Raw genomic sequence first — 22,931 nt, 5'->3', positions numbered from 1 at the left:
GGTAAAACTTTTGAATACATACTGTCAAACTTCGTCAGCGGTCTCAGCAGCATATGGCTGAATGAAAGCAGACAGAAGCCTGACACCTGGTGCTGCCGTCTGCTTAAACCGACAAGCCTTCATGAAACCGTCCAGCTTTGGACTGCAGTTTGCCATCCAGCAGTTTGAAGACTAATGATTGTGTTTTAGGAGCACTTTGCTGCATAATGAAGATGTATCTCTGTGCCCAGTTGGAGCAGTGTGAACTTCATCAACCTTTCAAATCAGTTAATCCCACCGCAGGAGCTGCACTGAAGAGCGGCAAAAAGAAAGGGAGAGCATCAATCTCCCCCTGTAGAGTGACACACAGAGAAAGAGAATGACAGCTTTATTTCAGCACAGGCGCCAATAAGGCCAGTCAGATGATTGGTGTTCAGACAGAGCCGTCTGGACTGTGCTTTAGTCATAGCAAGATACATAAATGTCATGGCCAGTGCTCAGACAGGTGCTGAGGGGCTTGACGTTGTTACTTTGGGGAGAGTGATAGTATCTGACAATGTGCTTTTTCACCTCCACCACCACTCGCCTCGCCTCCATCCTTGCCATCTAAACAACCTCCTTTCATCCCTTCATAGGACTAAATCAGCAGTGTTGCTCTGAATCCCAGCACACCTCACTTTTCTTCACTGCTCTTCTCCCAGAGGAGCAGGAGAGCCCTCTGTCTGTCATCATTATTCCTCTCTCTCTCTCTCTCTCTCTCTCTCTCTCTCTCTCTCTCTCTCTCTCTCTCTCTCTCTCTCTCTCTCTCTCTCTCTCTCTCTCTCTGATGTGGTTCTAAGGTTAATTCTACCTTCCTCAGAGACTGCATGTATGTTTGAGCTCTGCCGTGGCTTCTTGTCTGCAGCTGATCTGGCAAGTTATGACTGTGAGCAGTGTTGGTCTCTGTGGGGTATAGCCTACACAGCCTTTACCTAGTCATGCCTTCAACACTGCTATTTGTTCCGTAAGTCCTCACCAAAACCAGTCCCAGACTCTGTTCTCTGTCCCTTGGAGATACACTTCTATAATATACTACTATAATGATAGAGGGAATATGATATATCGGATTAATATGCTGCATTTTGTTGTTAATAAATAAAACATTACATTTAATAATGATAACAAAATTCCCCGGAGGTGGTAGGGATGAATTGTGAGTGTACAAAGCACAACTGTCTCGCCAGACTCTCATCCCTGGTTATGTTTATTCAACAATGGCAGTTTCTTAAATTTTTTTATGAACATGTAGTACTAATAATGTTTGATATGTAAGTAGAGTAGTGGCGGTTTAGAGATTTGTAGCAACTTTAGAGATGCTGCAGTTGGTACAAATGGATATTGTATCCAAGATCAGATATTTTGGTCCAAAACAAATGTGTTGTCTGTCATTGGCTGTGGCTCAGTCACAATTACATTTAATTTACTGTTGCAATTTAGGTGAATACTGCAAACACATACTTTGTAAGAGACATGGGTGCTGGGTAAGTGTTTTTGCTTCTTGATGAATCATGTACATTATTGAGAAATCACAGATCCGAGTAAAATTATCACAAGGATATTTTTTACAACAAATGTGAATGTCTCTTCCCAGTTGACAAGTAGACAGCTGATGTATTTTTCTTTTGATTCAGGGAGACAAGCAGCTATACATTTCCTCAAGTTAAACATGTTGACTTGGACAACATTGCATTCAGCATCACAACAGTAAGCCTTGCCTGCATTGACTTGTAGAGTGTAACCACATTTGTGACAGCTTTCGGTTCACCATTGCCCTGACTCACTATGTCGTCATGTAAGTCTCTTCTTCAGCTTGCAGTGGGATTTCGTTATGTAGGCTTCATGCCTTTAGAGGGAAAAAAATATGTATTTTACTACAAAAAACTGTATTCTTTCTGATCGGAGTCTCAGAGCAGCGCCTCCCAGTATCACATCATATGCTGTGGCACAGGAGATCATTTAATCAAAAATTAATTCATTAAAAAGCTGTTTAGGGTGTAACAGAGGACAGCTTTCAAGGAGAATCTGAATAAAACACCTGAACCAGTAGAAAGAGCGAGAGAAAAAAGAAAAGAAAAACTACACCAAAGCGTGTCTATCATACTGATGTATTCTCAGGACAATGCATCCATCGAGTTTACCCTTCAGTGAGGACAGGTGTAGTGGGAAACACCAAAGGATAGTCATGCTGCTCGACAAACATGAATACTTTTAAACCATCAGCAGAAAATGTCTCAGCGCAAGTGGTTTATTAGCAAAAGCATTTGTTATTAATTTGTATTAATAATATACAGCAAAAATGTATATTTGCCCAGACAGCAGTAAAACAAACAGTTAAAAAAGTGTCAATTTATGGTTCAATGTAGTTGTAGGTTCATATAACACTGTATCACACCCTCTACTTCTGCCCCCACTGTGTGTGCCTTGATTACAGCAGTGGGATCAGGAATGCAGGTGTCCATCTGCCTGGTCCCTCTTATTCCTCTTACTCCTGCCTCAGTTTTTCCCCTGGCTACAGAAACTGCTGTCCTTCCCTACGACCAAAATCCAGTTTATCAATCAATTATTTCTTGTTCCAATTCTTGCCCCTGCATTCTGCAGTACAAAGATAGTCTTCTGCACACTGATTCTAAGAGCTGAATGATGTGATGCATAACTATTTGTTAGCAATGCTTCATGCTTAGTGCTTACCCAATGAAGGTTGCAGGGGGCTGGAGATAATCTCAGCTGACACTGGGTGAGAGGCAGGGCGCTCGGTGGATGGGTCACTAGTCTGTCACATAGGCAAAAACAGTTTTACTCTCCAAACATTCTTGCTGTGAGACAACAATGTAAACCACTGCCCCCCCCCCCCACAGACACACACCCAAGTACTAAATTAGCTAAATTGTGAAGTTAGAAACTCAAGCATGATGTTAGCGACAAAGTCTGCTCCTCGGTCGGCCCTAAGTATCAGGGCCCTGCAATGCAAGGTTTACAATTTTTAATGTCTCAACCTTACATGTAAGTAAGGTAACTTGCGATAATGTATATTATAATTTGGTGCTATACAGATGAAATAGAATTGATATTGAAAAGTTTATACCTTCTTCTCCAGAGACCTTCTTCTCCGGTTGCCAATCAGCCCTTGGACTTTCTTTCTGTCTACAACTCTACTTGCTCATGTGTCCCTTTTCTCTCTGCCCACTCACACATCTATTCTCAGCTTCCATATCGTTCCAGGCACACTTTATACCTGCCATTTTTAACAGCTCCTGGTTGGTTTATCTATTTATGTTGCCTTGTCTTTCTGTTTTCTTTCCCATGTCTATACTGTTTGGCAGGTACTCCACCACATCAGCCTTTTCTGTGTATAGGCATATCCCTGTATATGCTGCTTCTAGCAGGCAAGGCAGTACAAATCAACCATCCATGGCTTCAGGCCAGCTAGCCTTCAGTGGGCAAAACCCCAGCTTTCATCCTAGTTTTCTTCTGTCCTGTATAATGTCTGCTCCTGATTCCAAGCAAACTATGTTCCTATCCGATCTTGACCCTGAAGACCTTGAGCTGTCCCTTTTTCCTCACAGCTCACCTTGCTCTTGCCAGGATTAATTTAAGTGTCAGGGCCACTAAAGGAAGCATGGGTATAATACTTGTTGATCCCCTAAACTGCCCAGGGCTACATAGTCTCGGTTGCCAAGCGACACAGACCCTCCACTCCCCAGCGAACCAATCAACACCAACCAGACACTGAGCTGACCGTCCCTGTCGTCATCCTGTGTCTTCCTGGGACGGAGCTCCCTGCTGACGTCCTGTCTACTCCTGAGTTGGCTGTTTCAGCTGATGTCTCATCTGTTCTTAAGATGCCCTTGGATGTCATCTACATAGGAGTTATGAAGACATTTAAATTCGTACCAGAGTGATGGACCGACCAAAAATGTTCTAGCTTTGCCATCGAAATGCTGCTTGCATGGCTAAAAAGTAGCAGAGTTTGATTTACTTCCGACAACCAAACAGGAAAAATAAGTTAATTTCACGCAATTATGTCAGAATTACAGAAGATAGTAAATTAATAAATTCATTGCAATGAAATGAGATACAGCTTTAGAGATCCCCTGCAAATGTTGGAGTTACCGGAAACCTTTTAGAGTCCACGGTTCCTCCCAAATGAATATTGAATGTGCAAAATGTAAGGATTATTAGCCATAATGTGTTATTTGATGTAGCTCAAGTTTAGCTAAAGCAACTGGGATCTAGCCGGCATTGCCAAGATTGTTGCTATTTTTACTGTTTATTCAGTCAAAGCACTTGGTTAGGATCAAGGACATTTTATGCTCATCTACTATTATTCGTTGTTTGTTCAAGCTTATTGGACTTTAGACACGTTAGAAATCACCTAATGGATTTGAACATCAGACTCCAGAGCAGCCAGGAGTCCACACGATACTGTGTCTCTGTCAGATCCTATTGCCCATCACAATGGTGGGAAAACGTAACAGTGCACAAAGCTGTTTCCTCAGTAGCAGGGTGAAATCAAATTTGTTGTCCCTATGCTTTTTATTTTAGAATCACACAAGACAAAGCAGGTTTAGCCTCACCGGACTGTATGCTCTGTCTCTGGGTGTCCTGCTGCTAGCCCCATGTTCAGGGGTATTAGGTCCTTCAGCACCAACACGATCTTGCATTTGTAAACCATTTATTCAGTAAAGGGCAAAAAAGAGATGTCTCTCATGGAGTCCGTATGGGAAAACTGTCACTGTTATTTTTTCCTTCCCCCCTTTTCTCACCAGTAAGCATGCAAGTAAATCTGCTTAACGTTTTTCCTGCTGTGGCAGTGACACTGTGTCCTGTTGCCCGATGCCTTTGGGCTCGGGTGGGAGATGTGGGGAGAATTTCATATCAGCATTAAGCACACTTATCAAAGAGAGTGGGAGGGGGGGAAAGAGGGAGGAGGCACCACTGACTATCAGAGAAAACAGCAGATGAACTTAGTTGTCCTTTGTCCAAACCCCTTTCATCCATAACTTTACATGTTTCTATAATCTGTTCCAAGATTACGAGTTACTATTGATGTAATTTATTTATTCATGTGGAGAAGTCCTTTGCCTGATTGGACCAATACGCCTCTTGCTGGACTATCATGTCTTCTGTCTCCAAATTATCTATTACATGGAAATAAATGCAGAACAGGCCTGCCAATGTCACATTGTGCAGATTGCTTATCTCTCACCTGCAGTATCAGTGGTGTCCTCCCTTTTGTTTTGAAGTTCCTCCAGTTCGATAGCAAAGCCAGTAGGTCTCAGTCCTTAGGGGGATGCACCACAGCACCACATATGGATCTGTAAAGAAAAGCTCGGGTCAGGTGAGCTGAAGGAACTTTGGTATGTAATATGCTGGAAAGATTTCATAACACTGATATCGCCAAGAAATCAAACACCAGATCTCAGGTTTGTCAGGGGGGAAGGGATAAAGAGGTTGATCTCTGTGAGGACGGAGCACTCACTGCTGTTATTAAAGATGGGGAGACTTTTGGTTTGACTCCAGATCAACTGCTGTTGACAGGATTTATAATTGTGTGAATAGTAGTTATCTACCACGAAGTTAGTGTATCCGAAACACTTGCGTGATCTAAACTGATGTCTAAAACATTGCTTTGTTCAACTTGAGTTTGTCTAAGGCTATGCACTGATCTTTAATCAGGGTTGATTGGGAGCACAGAGTTGTACTGAGCTGCTCGGCACACAGTAAAGAAATTCTTTCCCTCCCTTGAGGGCTGTGGATTTGTCAGAATGCAGCAGGAACAGAGGGAACTTGAAATGACAAGCGTTGACAGCGAATGATGACTAATGTGCCTGTGGAGAGCGGATACGTCACTGAACGCTGCCAAATCACAACTGTCAGGACGGAGTCGGCTAATGTGCTTCCTAAAGCAGACTACACCTGAGACGCAACACAACTCGTGGCCCTCTGTTCTCAGGAGTTTGCTCTGCACTGGCAGGACTTCACCGTGTTTTAACATGTAATGGTTGAGCAAAATGCTTCCATAGAGAGACATTTACCTCGGAAAAATACGAGGCTGATATAACGACAACCGCATAACACAGTTACAGTAAAAGACATGCTACTTTGTCATAGTATTTAGTCAGATAACAATGGAAGTATTTCAGAAAAATTATAGTATATTTGAGAAAATGGTATTACACGTAATTTGGGGGTTATATTAAATCACAAAGCCATAGTTTATTTAATCGGAAACGAAATTTAAATGATAAAAAAAAGAGATGTATTTAAAAAATACATATATAACACATCCATCATCACAAATGGAGTAGTGATTAAACATTACATCACTTCCTCATATGTATTTGATTAGGAAGTTTTAGTTGGTGAATGGAATTACATGATCGATTTTAGTGTATAATCAATTTGTGGATAAAACAAGTAAATGTGTTTTTCCTGCTGCAGTCGTTCGTCAGTAATGTGGATATTTTCATTTAGTCAGTGCTCCAACAATTTATCTTTTAAGTCGTATGAAGCCAAGTTTTACATTTTAGTCAATAGTATGGATTTGAATATCTAAAACACTTTGTAAGATTGCTCCAGAGCCATGAACAAACAACTGAACTTTTTTCAAAGACCAGGGAGGAGTTGCCTTGACAACATTAACTATTACATAAAAACATCAGGCATGTCCCATGTGGCATACAACCCAATGTCTTTCCAAATTAGGTAAACTATATTTAAATATATATATACTTTTCACATTCAAGTTTCCATGCCTCAAAGGTGATATCCATAAATTCATATGAAAAAATATATAGTAGTGACATTGATGTCTTTTAATTAATTGCAATTAAAAGGTATACCATCAATTAACATGATAATATATATTGGTATTATCATTTTCTAGGTAGGTAACAGATCTGGCTATAAACTGCTTATATATGATAACATGTTAAAATGCACAACTGAAAAAATCTTGATGCAAGTGATGTAATTCACACTTTAAATGCTCTGACTGCTGCTTTAGTTATAATCAGCGTTATTGGCCATTTTAGGCTCTTCGATTATGACCAACATGTCAGTGGTATCTGTGTGTCCTGAAAGGTATGGCAAACATAAACACACACACACACAAACACTGACACGCACAAACTCCTGATTGATTAAACAGTTAATTAGGCACGGTTTGTACAGTTTGGCACAAAAGCTGTGTCCCCTGACACTAGTATAATAATTTACTCATTTGGAAGAGTAAACCAAAAAAATCCATATGGGGCAGTTATCGTTGACTTTGGGTTGGTGATTGTTGAGAATTGTAAAAATACTTCGGAGTATAAGGCTGAGTAGCCCGTCCTTCATGTGAGGCCCAGGACGAATTTGACACAGCTGAAAAAATGTGGCCACATGCAACTCAGACGACCTGCGAGTGTGGCCTGAGTGAGTGTTTGTCTGTGCATCTTCAGTGCTTGTTGGACACGTTCACACCTGTACTTAGAGCTGTCCACTTGTGATGGGATCAACCAAGACAGATGTTAAGGCCTGGTCTGAACATGTGCAAGAGGGTGAGAGCACGTCAGAGTTCAAAGTAACTTGTCAGAGCAAACAAGGTGTGAAAACACCTTAAATCTCCCACACTCCTCTTCAGGGGCCTTGCTGTCTATCAGCACTTTGTGGCTGACTAGCATACTTAATCGGCTCCTATTCCTGAAGCTGATTCACCTTAAAAAGGCTGATGGTGGTGCTCCGCTGTGCCACACTTCCCTCTGCAGGCACAAGAGGAAACCTCCACACTGAGCGCTGTCTCTAATCCCTGCTGCTCGCTGTCAGCTGCTGGAATATAAATCCTCTTCATGATGCCGATACCTTGTATGGTACCAAATTGTTATTTTGATAAAGATGAGTAAGTATGATTTTCAAGATACAACGAAATAAAGTAATCACTTCAAGAATCCTAAGCTGATTTCTGTGTGGATCAATTATTCAAGCATACTATACTATATAGAATGTATTCAAAAAAGAAAAGAGGAGTACATTTTGCTAAGATTGCTAAGCTTGGGATCATGCTGCAATTTTTGCCACAAGTACCTCTACAGCTAGTATCAGACAGATCTGGAGAAATGTGAGGCGCAGAGAGCTGGTGACTGCAGTGCCAGTCAAGAGCTGCCGGCGGGCATGTATTTTCGAATTTATTTATTTGTTTTATCTTTGCCTCGAGTTTAATTGTGTTGTTGCTGTCCACACACTGGCCCCAGTGTCAGGTGGGATAGATGTCTGAATCGGAGCCTGACATTTCCGTCTTATGAAAACATACAGACCCGTGGAGTCTTGCATTTGCTCAACCTGTTATTTTCATCGGTCACAATATTAATAACACTATATTAGCAGTTGGATTGACAGGAGGCATCAGGGTCAGCACTGAGGACGACTCTGACTCTTTTGCTATAATATATATTAATTTGTTGATTACAGCTGTTTTGTGACAGTGTATCGATCTCTGTACAGGAAGTCATTGTTTTGCATATCTCACAGTAGGGAGAGGTGAGGGTCGACTGTTCCTTGAGGTGCTCCTCCAATAGGAACCACTCCATGTGAAAGAAACAAGGATTTCATACAGTGCTATGGAAATTAACTCAACTTGCTTCAATCTTGCATTTATTTAAAATTTTCACAAGAGTTTAAATTCTTGTTATTTTCAGTTGGGGCATGCATTAATGATCCCTAGATGGTTTACCTTGTTGCTAGCTGTTGAAAGTTAATCCATCTGTGGTCAGAGCTATTGTGTATCCAGGTTGTCATCCAACCAGCGGTCCGTCCCAATCCCAGGATTGCAACATCTCATCGACAGATGTTCACTTGCAATCAAAAATTAACTGGTTCGATTTTGGTGGTTAAAAAGAAATTTTCTACCATAACTCAGGAATTCATATTTGTATGCATTATGACAAAATGTCATACAAATGTGTATGTTAGGTCAAATTCACTGTGAAACAGTGAATTTGACACATTGTTCTGAAAAAACAACGTTATTCAGTATTTAACACCATAACTCAGGAACAGAGATTCTGACCTTATTCGCTACAGCGAGTAGGAGTGCTAAGTAGAGGAATACAACCTCGAGGCAGTTATTTTAATTCTATTTGGGTTGTTTTCATGTTATGTATTTCTACGATTTATTTACAATTGAAAACAAACACTTTATGTAGATATTTTTGAAACTGCAATATTGTTAGCTGTGAGTTTTTTAAAGATGTAACATTAAGTTATTGTGACTTTACAGCCACTGTCTCACAGGTTTTCTGAGACGTTTATACAACTGTAGTACATTACAAGAAGTGGGTGAGACTGCAGCTAACGCCCAACAAATTTTCCCAGTATCTCTGACTCAAAATGACAACTAGAAGGCTGACATTGATGAATTTTGGTTCTTTTCTTAAGGGAGTACATGTCTGATCAAAGCAGCCACTTCAGGTCACTTAGTTTATTTTTGATAAAAGCACAACACCCTCAGTGCCTTATGAGAGAACACCATCCTGTAGGACACATTCACACTAATCTGTCCTCCAATCTATTCAACCATATATGTTTTTTATCCCTCGTTTGACAAACATACAAATATAATATGGTGTTAACATACTGGATCCTCGTCGTAATGGCCAGAATAATAAAGTAGTCAAACTTTTTATCCTTATGCTCAAAACAAAAAAAAAAAAAAGCTGCTCCCCTTTCTGCTTGAAAAGCCTCAGACTTTCTCTACATCACCCAAAAAAGTGACAGAAATGAAAGGTAGCATCCGCTTGTTGTCAAGCGAGACAACAGCCTGCTGCCTCAACAAATGGGCAGTAAAACACAAAATAAATGCAAACAGGCAACATCAGATCCTTTATGGGACAGAGCGCTGTACTGAGTTCAGACGTGAGGAGATGTATTGCTGCCACTTCGGTATGCTCGGTAATGTCAATTTTTTTAGCTTTAACAGGTAAAGCGCTGTCTTCTCCTGATGGCAAACCACTGCAAAAACTGGAGCTCTTCTCTTTTCTGATGTCCGATGTTTTGATTTTAGCCATAATCGGCCAGTAACATTCATGCTTTAATATCAGTGATCAACTCTGCAACAGATTGTCAACACATTCTGGTGTTCCACAGCGGCAAAAAGGCTCCTTCACAAATTCTACTTCTCAATGAAGCTCCTCACCCCTCATCTCATTTCACCAAAAAAATTGCCTGTATAACATTGTCTCTGTCAGAATGTGTCCAGTTGTAAAGGCACTCAAGACCATGATTGCACTATGTAGACACATTGTTTTTTCCTTTATTTCAGTGTATAATCAATTTTTTTTTAGTTTCTCTGGGAAAACAGAATCTCAGCAATGACACGCTTTGTGCATCCTGACTGTCATCAGACAGGCATAGCCAGTCGAGACCACCTTGAGGACATGTTTACTATTTTACTATTTTCTTTTATCTCAGAAAACGAATTGGTATCCTGAGATTTTTTTGTTTTCTTGCGTTGTTTATTGTCCTCATGAAATTTTCCTTAAATCAGATCAAACTGGCAACAAATCGTATGAACCGTGATAGGCGCCATAACCATTTGGACTAAGTGTGGCCCTGTCTACCCCTGCTCTAATGGTTACCTTTATTGTGATAGTCCACTATTTCACAAAGCAAAGGCATCTCTAAGTCCAATAGAACGCCTTTGTAGATTGGGAGATTTGTCGGAAGCATATTCCTGATGCAAGTCTCCTAATCTACCAAGATGTTCCATTGGGGGAATGCTCTGCAGAAATCCCTGCAGAAATTAAAATGCTATCATGTAAACATGGAGCAGAATCTCAATGGCAACATGCGATGAAGAAGTGAGGGTGTTTTGACAGCAAAAGGAAAAAACGACTCTGTTCTTATTTGAGGGCTTAATGAGTGTATGTGTGTCACATTTTATGGTATTGTCAAGCGTTTTTTGACATTTACTAAATGGCTTCAGGTGTCGACCCTGATTTACATGCAGCCCGGGGAAGCGATGACTTATTGCAATCAGATTTGTGATCTGGCTAGCAGAGACAAGAGTAAATGTGGCCTCAGTGATTTAATATTCCAACAATTTGCATGTTGGACTGATGATGCAGAAACTCTCAAATTAGTATGTTACCTGTCACATAACATTTTTTACACCTCTTAATTTCTGATTTGTCTGTCTGACAAACCTCTTCTACATATATGTCTAATGCCCCTCTAGAAACTTCTTCCTCGAGTGCAGCACCGCGGAGTATTACCCCCACTAGCTCCCCCACAAGGCAGCACCAACCAACTAATCAATATGAACAGCAAATTCCACCCCTCTCCCACACACTGGGTACTTATTCTATCCCTGTTGTTACTAACTGTAGGCCAAACAAAAAACTTAAAATATAGCTCGCAGCCCCAATCACCTAGTCACTGTCCCCATAACTCCCTCTGCTGGCCAGAGCGTACCTGTGCGACTGGCCGCCCTCAATTTAAGGTCCCTTTCTAACAAGACTTTTATTCTGAATGATCTCGTTTCTTCATCCAATTCAGACTTTTTATTCCTAACTGAGACCTGGTTGTGACCTGGTCATCAAACCCAGGTGCTAGAGGTTTCCCACCAAACTATCGATATATAAGCACTGCCAGGTATAATGGCTTGCTCCCCTTCTTCTGGCCAAGTCCCTGATTCAGCCTTTATTGAAAAAGCCACATCTTGATGAATCACTCCCACAAAATTATTGGTACATTTTTTTTAAACCCCCATTCATATCCCAAATTCTCGAAAAAGTGGTTCTGAACCAACTGGTAGATGTGTCTGAGAAGAATTACATTTTTGAGAAATTCTAGTCAGGATTCCGCAAACGACAAAGTACTGAAACCGCTCTCCTCAAAATTACTATTGATTTATTAATGTCTTCCTATGCTGGTGATTGCGCCGTATTACTGCTCCTTGACCTCAGTGTCGCATTCGACACTATCGATCATAACATTCTAATCAATAGACTAATGCAATGTGTCGTATTTCTGGAACTGCCCATAGTCGGTTCAAGTCATATCTCTCAGATAGACAGACTTCAGTTTCCATTTGGGATAACACTTCATCCTTGGCTCTACTGTTTTGTGGAGAGCCACAAGGTTTCATTTTTGGTCCTTTACTTTTTCGCTCTACATGTCGTTTCAATGGGATATCATATCAATCCTATGCCAATGATACCAAATTATATGTCAAACTAGATAACGTCAGCCGTGTAAGTGAGTGTCTCTCCGCCATTAAGGAATATATGTCACTTAACTACCTTCAGTTAAATTTAAATAAAACTGAAATAATAATTTTCAGTTCCGACCAGCTAGCAGGCAGACCCTCTATCATTCCCAGGTCCCCTGGCAACCAATATTGAAATTGCAATTTCAAGTGGGATTTTCCTGTGATTATTCTATGCGACCTGAGTTGGGATTGGAAGCTCAGTTGAGATGTTTCGAAGCTGTGCCAAGATTCTTAAGCGCAGTTGTTTTGAAACGCTGCTTCAAAATGTTGCTCAAAAGGGTCAAGTCATGTGAGCATGGCTAAGGGACGCTTCAGTGTGTCACAGCATAGGTATGAGCTATGGGTATATGCCGGATACAAACTCAAAATTATTTTATATCATGGAATTGTTGGCTTTATTGATCATACAAATTACGATATTGAACATCTGCCGACACTGTGTCAGACATTGTTTAATCTGTACGTGTTTTTCCTGCACCTGATCAGGTCTCTGATACACTTACCCTGGATGATAAGGGGGCCTCCTGTATCAAATCTGCTGGGGAACCTGGAGAAATGTCTCCAGTCTTGGATCTCAGCCCAGTGCCAGTATCCACTGGCTGTTAGATTTGCCATGAGCAGAATTTAAAGCCCATCAAAAATGGTAAAGGGCACAGTGTTGGCCCAAAGCCAGGCCACCCACACAGCCCTTAGGCAGGGGTCCCAAACCGGCACATCTCTCCGTGTGTGTGCGTCTCTCTCTTTGCTTATTCACATTCACTTCCTCACATTATTTCCAAAATTGGTTACACACTGTTCTGTCATTATGATGAAATGAGTCCTGATTGCCCCATGCTTTGCCAGGTAAAATAAATTTGTTATTCTATTACAGCATGACAGACAGGGTTGCCCAAAGATAAATGCAAAACAGTCTTTAGCATCACAAGGTTTGCCAGGGGCCATTTTGGCTCTATTCAAATGATTTTTGCCAAGTGGCAGGATGACTGCCAGTTTCCACAGCAATCTCCGCCACCTGTGATGGATTGCCCAGTGGGCTAGGCTACACAAACGCAGCTGCGATTGCACAGAGCCATAATGGAGGGAAGGGGGGACCTGTGAGCAGGAGATAGACAGAAGTTTTGTAAGCTTTCATGTCGCTTTGAGTTGAAATATTGAGAGCAGATTCAAAGCTGGGAGACAATGGAGGATTAGCTATGGTCTACCATAGCCCGGCTAGGTTTTTTCTGAACCCTGACAGAAATAACTGCCCATTATTTTCAAATTGTTGGTCTCTACATCTCAGATGGCACAAGCAGCACAGAATAGCACTAATTGCCATTTTCACATCCACTGCTCGTATTGTTTAAATAGCAACTGCACTCATGCATATCTGAGCACACATGCATGTGGTGGTCTTAAAATGAGTTGTATTGGGCAAATTGATAGCACATAGCTATCATGTCCAGCAGAAAGCAATTATGCTCTGGATAAACAAAAACCTGGTCTGAAGTCATCTGTGCAGTTATTCTGTGGCACCGTATCAAGATAATAATAATATGCACGTGATGAGCATGTGATGCCAAGGTGCAAGTCCATCTGACTTTTAAAAGGAACTGGGACAAGGTTCTCCCCTTGATTCATTTCATCTTTCAATAAAAAGTAACCTGGATTCGTGATGACGTCATCAAAGGTATCGCTCCAGCTTTGTAAGGCACAGTATAAAAAATGGAAGCTAATACTCGTCATCCATAGTTGTTTTGGTAGAGTAACGTGATGGTTGGAGGTCTTGGTGGATTTCAAGGGTCATTCAGCTCTTCACCTCAAGTGGTTACTGAGGATTGGTTCATTGTCTAGTCTTCTCACATCATTTGAAAGTTTCAGACTCCTTACTGACCACCAGAGACGAAACCTTTTGACTGATCTGGCAAATGTATGTGTCCATTTACAACCGATTGCATCCTTTCACTGCCTTCCATTTCTCACCAACTGCTCTAATGATGAACTTGAAACTTGGCTGGTGTATTTCTGAAGATGGCTGAAAGTGAAATTCCTGCCTAAACCTTACCTGTGTTTATTTTGCACTTACTGTGATGTCACTGATGATTTCACAACTGGCTGTGAAAGTGGAGTTATGTTACAGTGACATCACAGAATGTTGCAACATTATTTTGTATTATATTACTATTGAATCAAATAAGGGTCACAGATATTTGTAATACCTGTTTAGTTTGTGTATTTCCTTTATTTCTTGTGACATAGGGACTGAGATATTACAGTGGTGTAACATGTATAAATTCTGTTTTCTCCATAGAGAGACATGCTGGACGTCAGTCAAATCATGAAAGATCTGGCCAGTATGGTCCATGAACAAGGAGACGCCATAGGTAAGATTGTGTTTGCATGGTGTGTCTGTATGTGTTAAATTGTATTAACATTGTTGTCCCTGACTCAATTAGCATTAATAACCTTTCTGATCATGTTCTAATTTGATGGTCTTGATTAATAACATTGGCTCAGAAACACTGTTGTGCTAAACAAACTTTTTAACCTCCACTGGACTGCCACGCTGGCACATTCTCTGATGAAAGCGAAACTCTGTGAGTTTATACAGACAGTGGTCGGTTAGAGAAAATCCATTTAGACACCCTGATATCTGTAAATGGCTCTCTGCACCCTGCAGTGATTCAGTCTTGGCAGAAAGAATGAAAGTTAGCACACAGATATAGGGCAGATATAGAGGCTCTGCTGCTGGGTCACAAATCTGCCACCAGCTATGTCTCGCGTCATCATGAGCATTCACTAGAGAATTGGCTTTTAAATAATGTCACACAATGACATAGACAAACAGACAGACCTGAGAACCAGTGTTTGATGGGTTTGTTGATCAATTCTGAGAAGTGAAAGGTGTGATAAGGTAGATGACTTAAGCTGTTGTGTGCGCTGCAAAACACTGTTAGTGCTGAGTCAGTTCATCCAGGTCAGCTTGTTTTGTGGCTTTTTTGACAATTTAAAAGTTGTGAGTCTTGTTTAAACCTTTAACCTTTAGTGTTGCCATTGAATCCTTAAAAGATAAAGTCAGTGTTATTTGTTTGAATCTAATAAATGCCTGACAAATATATAGCGTACTGTTTTTTAACTAAAGAGCAGGAAAAGTTCCCCAAGGGGACAATAAAGTTAAAATAAATCTGGGGCTAGGTCTGTGACTAAAGTATCTATCTGACCAAAAAAGTTTAAAAAAACTCAACGTCTACTCACAAGCTTCGTGTGGAGGTGTTTGTGAGATACAACAGAAAAAAAACATGACCATTTCAAGAAAATGTAAATAGCATTTGTGAACACTTTAAATTGGTTTTCTTTCATTCTTCCACAGGGGTGTACATTTCACCTGTGTCTGTGTATTGGTGTGTTCTTTTATTTGTCAGTAGAACTACTGTAAAAAGTACTTAATTGATTTGGAACAAACTTTTGGAGGGATGGCATATAGGTTAGAGAACAACTCCTTAAGGCTTGGTGCAGATCCGGTTAAAGGGCAGATAAAGGAATTTTGTTAGGATATTTGTTGAACATCTTTGTGAATAATGTTTCAATCTTGAAAAAAGAATGTGATAAATTTGTGTCTTTGCTACTTTCACAGTTAGTATTTCCACATCCAGTGCCCATGTTGTTTAAACAGCAAGTGCACTTAAAATGAGGTATGGTCAGGTGCATCGTTGGCACATTGTTATCTTGAGGCAGCAGAAAACAATTGTGCCTTTGACCACCAATAACCTGGTCTGAGGTCAGTGGTGCGGTATTCCACTGTTTTTTAAGGAATATTATCAATTATCAATATTACATAGGCCGGTGCATAACGTGTGTGCACTCTGTTATTTGAATGCACATATGGTCTGTTTGCAAGCTTTCTATTCCAAAAAAGTTCTGTTAACTTCTCTTTCACTACCTGGAAAATTATCCATAACATGATTTCACCAACATGGAACTGTGCCTGGCTTTTAAAGGGAAATCTGAGATTTTTTGATTAATGCATGTTGCACCCAAAACATAACCTTTAACAACTTAGAACCTAGGTCCACCCCCTCTGAGACCCAACATCCAACTGCATTATGCTTGAACGTTTTAACCAAAGAGAATAAATGTAATATATAATTAGCCTGTCAAATTACGACACTTATATTTTAAATTAACTCAAATAGGTCAAAACCAGAGGTGTAAAAAGTACTGAAATATTGTACTCAAGTAAAAGTACCTTTACTTTGATGAAATTTTACTCAAGTAAAAGTACCCATCTAAAAATCTACTCAAGTAAAAGTAAAAAGTAGTTTAAGTAAAAGTTACTTAGTTACTTCCAACAACTTGATGGGGGCCGCTCCCATTCAGTGCAAAAAAGGATAAGGGGTCATAAATCCAATCCAAAAACAGTTATTTTTAATTAAAGGAGAATCTTTACAAATATAAGTGCAATGACATTAAACATATCAACCATTAAACATTTAACATGTCAACACAACATTTAAGAACTTTTGGGAGGACATGTCAAGACATGAACCACATGACAGCTAAAATAAAAAGTTAAAATGCCGCTGTCCCACTGCATATTTAAACTTATGGTTAAACTTTGGTCCACCTTTAGAGCACTAGTCTACAAACTTCTTGTTGAGTTTGAGCAGCAGCTGATTTTCAAGGTGAGTAGAGCAGTGAACAGCAGCACAGCTGAAGAGTAGCTCGCAGGCGGCAGGGTCAGGTCAGTATTGAGTTTCAGGCAGTGTTGTGCATGAACGATGTTCATTTTTATGAGAACGTTGAACTGAACGAAACTTAATGACAAATAATGAATTTGAACGGTGAACACGTTCATATTATCTGAGGTCTAGCTAAAACGTTACGGAATGTTTTCCTTCTCCTGAGGAGAGACGCTGTCTAAATTGAATTCTTGCACCATGTCGTTGCGATCATTGTGTTTATTTGAAAAGAAATGCAGTCTTGGGTGTGGGGGGGGGGCACCAGGAGTGAAGCTTGCATAGAGCGCCAAATGTGCTAGGGCCGGCCCTGTGTAGCGCAGTGATTCTCAAACTGCGCGGAGGCATAACAGGTGGCGCGCGACCGGGAGGGGAAAATGCGGGGCGGAACTAATATTCTAGCTGAACTAATGCTTTGACGTCCGCATGTCTGTACCGGCGGAGCAGTAAAAAAATCGCTCTTTCGCCGTAGCCAGGGGTCGGCAACCCGCGGCTCTGCAGCCGGCTCTGCAGCGGCTCCCTGTGCAGTGTTCTGCATGTCGCGCATATTTTTTGCGAACTGTGAACTTTACGATCAGTTTTCATATGTTGAACATGCATGTTAGGGAATCACATCCACTCTATGCAGCATCTACCACTGCAGTGAGAATTGCCTTGCGCCTTGAACTGTTTATTTTTTTTACTCAGTAACGGATGTAATTTCCAATGTAGCGAAGTACAATACTTCAGTCAAAATCTACTTAAGTAAAAGTAAAATTACCCATTTCAAAAGCTACTCAAAAAATTACAAAGTACACAAAAAAACTACTCAATTACAGCAACGTGAGTAAATGTAATTCGTTACTTTACACCTCTGGTCAAAACATACCAATATGCAAAGAAGTCAAAGTGTAAGTGATGGTTAAAAGAGAAACACAGCAGCGTTTCAATCGACCTTTGGGCCAAAGGGACCTGGGGAATCCCTCATTAAACCAAACCAATCAACTCAATCAACAGTGCATGATAAAGTAATTAAGGTTATGTGCAAACCCCCACCTCCCTCCAAGGCACAACATACACACGTGTTTAGACTTTCTAGTCTTCAACTAAACCTCTAAAATGATTAAACCTTTGGCAGAAGATCTCAGAGCCAGAATCAGAATGTTTGTATTGCCAAGTAGGTTAACACCTACCTGGAATTTGCTCTGGTTGTTGGTGCATACAATGAACATAAAAACACAATAAATACAACACACATAAGAAAAAAAAAAAAAAAATCATATAATTTGAGGGGTTCTAACAATATTTCTCCTGCTGTGGACTAACTTAATCAGTGCTTTTGCACCACCTCTGAGTGCTGGGCGTGGCATATATCTTTTGTATTACTGACAAAGTTAGTTGTGTGGAAATGAACTAAATTAATCAAGGTAAAGTGTATGTGTTGAATGTACCTTCCCTTGTAGCTTGTAGCTCAATATACAGAATCAAGGAAGCACGCAAAGGTCCAGGGAACCACTGCTTTTCACTTTTTCCTCATTCATATACAGAATAAACTGAACACTCCCTTCCACCACATTCTTCTCTTTGTGAATTATCCTACATCCTGAGCTTGTTCAGGATAATCAGACACGCAGGAGCGACTCTGAGGTTTTGCATTCTGTAATTTGCATGCGAAAGAGTGTTGATGTGGTATTTTGGACAAGGAAGGTGGAGGGACTCAGTGTACTCCCCTCCAAAATGGATGAACAGAGAGATAGGACTTTGTTGAAGACTGCAGAGCTTATGAAATCATACCACAGCAGAGGTCCAATCTAGTCATTATGGAGCCATGGAATAATGGACCTTTCCCCATTAAAAAGAGATGCACTTCAAATTGCCTTTGGCCTTTTTGGAACAAGGTTTTCTTGGTGCAGTGGCATCTATGAATACTATGAGATTTTGCTTCAGAGGCGATGATCAAAAAAAGCAGCAGGTAATACAAAGAAATGAACAGACTCAAGGAGGATGGATTAGTTCTTTTATGGTTTATCCGTGGTGGCTAAGGACACACTATATTAAAGCCTGAGAGTGGAGACACACAATCATTAAGGTTGTTTTAGGAGGCAGACACAAACTCAGCCAGACTACACAAAAGATGTGTTAGAACACTCTGTATTCATTTGAACTCATCAAAGATTACACTCTCTTGTTTTTCATGTGCTGGGAGCATGCTTCTATAGGATACTATCATTGTTTGTTTGTGTTTGTTTGGTATTTTAACTATATCAATGGATTAATTTGTCCAGAAGGTTGCACTGGGAATCTCAGTGGGTCCTTACGGCTTACTCAACATGTGGATTTAAAAGAATCAAAGTCATACTGATGAATAACTTTATGAGTGCATGGTATATATTTAGAACAATAATTAGAATATGGCCTCAGGGTAGCACTACAGTATAGCTTATGGAGTGAAAGAGCTTCTCATCTCGAGAGAATGAATGTTCTTGGTTTGATGGACATCAGTGTTTTGCGTCACTTATAATAGCACAGAATTTGTCCAGATGGTCGAGATATTAATATGGGGGGTCGACCACTTGAGGATATTTCTTGTGGGGACCATGAATATCCACGGATAAATTGAAACCCCGTTTTCATTCAAAGGTCCATCTGTGTTTTGACCTCTGCATTACGGAGCAGGAGGATTAACCCTAACCCTAACCCAAATAATAAAGGAGTAAACGGACTGTATGTAATAAAACCAAATGCTCAAGTGTCAGATGCCTCTGAACACAAGGCATCCAACTTTTTTTATTTTTTTTACTTTGCCAACAATCTGCCATCAACTTATCAAATACTGGCACAGCTGCAGGCACAGAGTACATTTTTCTTCAGGAAAGCTGCAAGTCGATCAGAGTTGATGGTGCTGAAAGAATGCCTGAAAAGAAAGAAGTATGTCATAATAAATGCAGTGCAGCAGCACAGCTTTTGTGAGTTTTTGCATCAGTTTGACAACATTTTCCGCCACTTTTTTTTTTAATTTTACACTAAAACCTGAAACAGTGTATTTTCTGTGAATTTAGCTGCTTTGACATACAGTGAGCACTTAAATCAAACAGTAACAATGATAGCAGTATGGGGCTAGACCTACTACTAGTGTTTCAAGGCACTTGAGGGAACCCACACAAAATGAGTTCGATGTAGGGCCCAAACCAACTGAAGTCCAACATGAACTTTCACATGATACCGAAACCAGATCTTTCCAATCTTAAAACTATATTTTTAGTATAAAAATCATAAACAAAGTGCATACATATTAATAATAGTAAAGTAGATGAGTGCGACTTCCTACAAACATCCCAGACCCATCCCTCACATGCATTAAGACATTCTAGTCAAACGTCTAAAATGGCAGTTATGGCAAGAAGCTAGTGGCATAGAGCCTCTTTATGGGATTTCTAACCGTTGTTATTGTACAGGTGGGGTTTTATCAAGCTGTAAGCTCTTTTGAGGAAAAAGCAGGAGCCCGTGGCATTCACGTCTTATCAAACTCTGCAGGATTAATACCTGCTAAAAGGGATAGTTCACCCAAAAATGAAAATTCACTCCATACCGTTAGCGTTGCCTGGGTTGGGTATTCGGGGCATTTTTCTTTAGCCCTGAATAATTTGCCAGTAGCCACTGCCATCGGTATGTCACTTCACAACTGAATATCAATGAGCTGTGAATGCTCAAGTCTCACTAGCTGACAGACGGGCGTATTCATCTCTGGTTAATGCGTGTGTGACAAGAGTATTTGGTAGTATTTAACCAGGTTACTAAGAAACCAACTGCAGAGAAGACGATACGCCCATGACTCAAGATGTGTCTCTGTTGATGAGCACTTTGCTGTATTCCAGACCGTCGTACCTCCTCGATGGGCTGCAGCGATGATTCAGTCCAACCTTCACCTCCTGCTCGACTCCCACAAGAGTTAACTGCCATTATGTATAAGTATCTTCATTTAAAAAAAATAACTAAATCCTACAAATAAAGGTTACATTCCCAATCACTTGGTCACATCAGCTGCACAATTGGTTAATCAAGATAAGAGGGTAACAGAAGAAACCTATAAGAGTATACCACCATACTCTTTCACATACACTACTACACTCTAATGTGTACCATCATATTCTCTGACACACACTACTATAGTAATGTTCCATCATACTCTGTCTCACACACACACACACACACACACACACACACACACACACACACTACTATACACTCTTACAAGTACCATCATACTCTCTCACACACACACTACTATAATTTATTGCATGTACTATCATACTCTCCCACACAGAGAGGGTTGGTACATGTAATGTGTGTGTGGGTGAGAGCAAGTATGAATTATCCCTCATAGGGCCTCTCATAGAATAGGATAAACATGCATTGCTGTCTTCTCTTGCTCACCGAACGAGAAAATACATTGAGTCAATCAGCACAATTCGTTCACTCAACCCTCTGCTCCTGTTAAGTTCAGAAGTTAATTCACCACAGGCTCAAACAGTGCAGTAATTATCAGAGGTCATTACAGCATGAAACAGTGAGGAGTCTCTGAACTGGCTACAGCCTTCCCACTCTCTCAACACCAAAACAATCAATAGCACTCTCGCTGTTATTGGCCCATTATAAATGTGTATGTGTATAATTATGTAGTGGTACCAAATATTGTTGACCATCCACTTCATTAAACACATTCTGTCTCATCCCATTAACTTCTGTGTATTGACAGCCCACAAAGGAGACTGTTCGTTTAATGGTGTAAACCAGTGGTCTTTAGTAACACAGAGGGGTGGGCTGTCATGTAAAGTGTTGTCAATACTGTGGGAGCAGTGGAACCTTATGTACAAAAGTCTTGATGATTCAGCACTAGATTCACATCGAGAGATCATTGGCCATATCCCATTCACACCTTGGCCCTAACCCTATCCCTCAGTCCCAACAGGTATTTGGACAGCCTCCCCCTTCACGCACAAAACGAAGGGCTAGGGGTAAAATGGGAATGGACGTTAGACTTCTCTTTTAATGTGTGTATGGAAGCAGGTAATCTTTTGATCGCGCAACACAGTATTTGGAATTTGTTAGGAGAGAGTTGAGTCAGATTACAGAACTGTCAAACTTAACTTAGGTTATACCACATCAGGGTTGCACCCAAACTTTTAGAAAAAGCACTGAACAGTTGTTTGGTGAATGATATTCAGTATGAGGGTTGAATGCAAGATGTTGGAGTTCTAACCATCTTTACAATGGGACCACTACTTGGTCAATATTTATGTTCCCAGTTCTTGAGCAGGATGATCAACATTGTGGATATTCAGTCAGGTAAATCCACCTTTCAAATGAGTCTCAGTATAGGGGAAGTAGATAAAACAGTCAACTTGACCTTGACCAAGTGATGCTCCCACCTAGTTTGCTAATAAATAAGGGATGGTAAGAAATTTGGGGATTTTCATATTGTGATCAAGTTAAAACATTACTGGGAAACTGTGCTTAAAATGCAACGTTGCTATCAGCACACTTTATTTCATCGGCCTTATTAAGTTTATCCTATATGAGTCACATTTGAAAGTAAAATTAGTTTTACTGGAATTCTATGGCTAAACCACTTCAATCAGAAATCGCAAATCAATTCCTTCTTCAGTGGCCTCTTAACAGTCTAATAATTGTAAATGTTCATGAACGATACACTTCAGAGATCTGGTCATTGTTGATTAACCAGAACAAAAATGCAGTCAAGCTGTTTTTTAGAAGTTTTTCACAAATCATTTAAATCTTTTGTAGTCTCCAGTTTAGCTGTGTACTTTCCAGTGACAGGCATGCAGTTCTCAGCAGTTCTCACAAGTTAAACAATACAAACTTTATTGTTTTGTTTCTGGAGATCTGAGGCTGCTATATTTGGAAAATAAATATGAAAATTTTGCTCTCCTTTTATTTGATCCTACCTTTTT

At 40.3% G+C, this 22,931-nt stretch overlaps 1 protein-coding gene across 1 annotated transcript in view; it reads left to right on the top strand.

Annotated features, from left to right (window-relative positions):
• The window catches only part of tsnare1 (T-SNARE Domain Containing 1), a 150,083-nt gene that overhangs the window by 91,480 nt on the left and 35,672 nt on the right, over positions 1-22,931 (top strand). The window contains exon 9 of the mRNA XM_053433461.1: positions 14,556-14,628. Coding sequence (XP_053289436.1) covers positions 14,556-14,628 — 73 coding nt within the window. The remainder of the gene's footprint in view (positions 1-14,555; positions 14,629-22,931) is intronic.

The sequence above is a fragment of the Pleuronectes platessa genome, chromosome 10 (genome assembly GCF_947347685.1).
Source record: "Pleuronectes platessa chromosome 10, fPlePla1.1, whole genome shotgun sequence".
NCBI classification, from domain to species: Eukaryota; Metazoa; Chordata; class Actinopteri; order Pleuronectiformes; family Pleuronectidae; genus Pleuronectes; species Pleuronectes platessa.
Note: the sequence above shows the minus strand (reverse complement) of the source record. Positions and strands in the feature narration are given on the sequence as shown.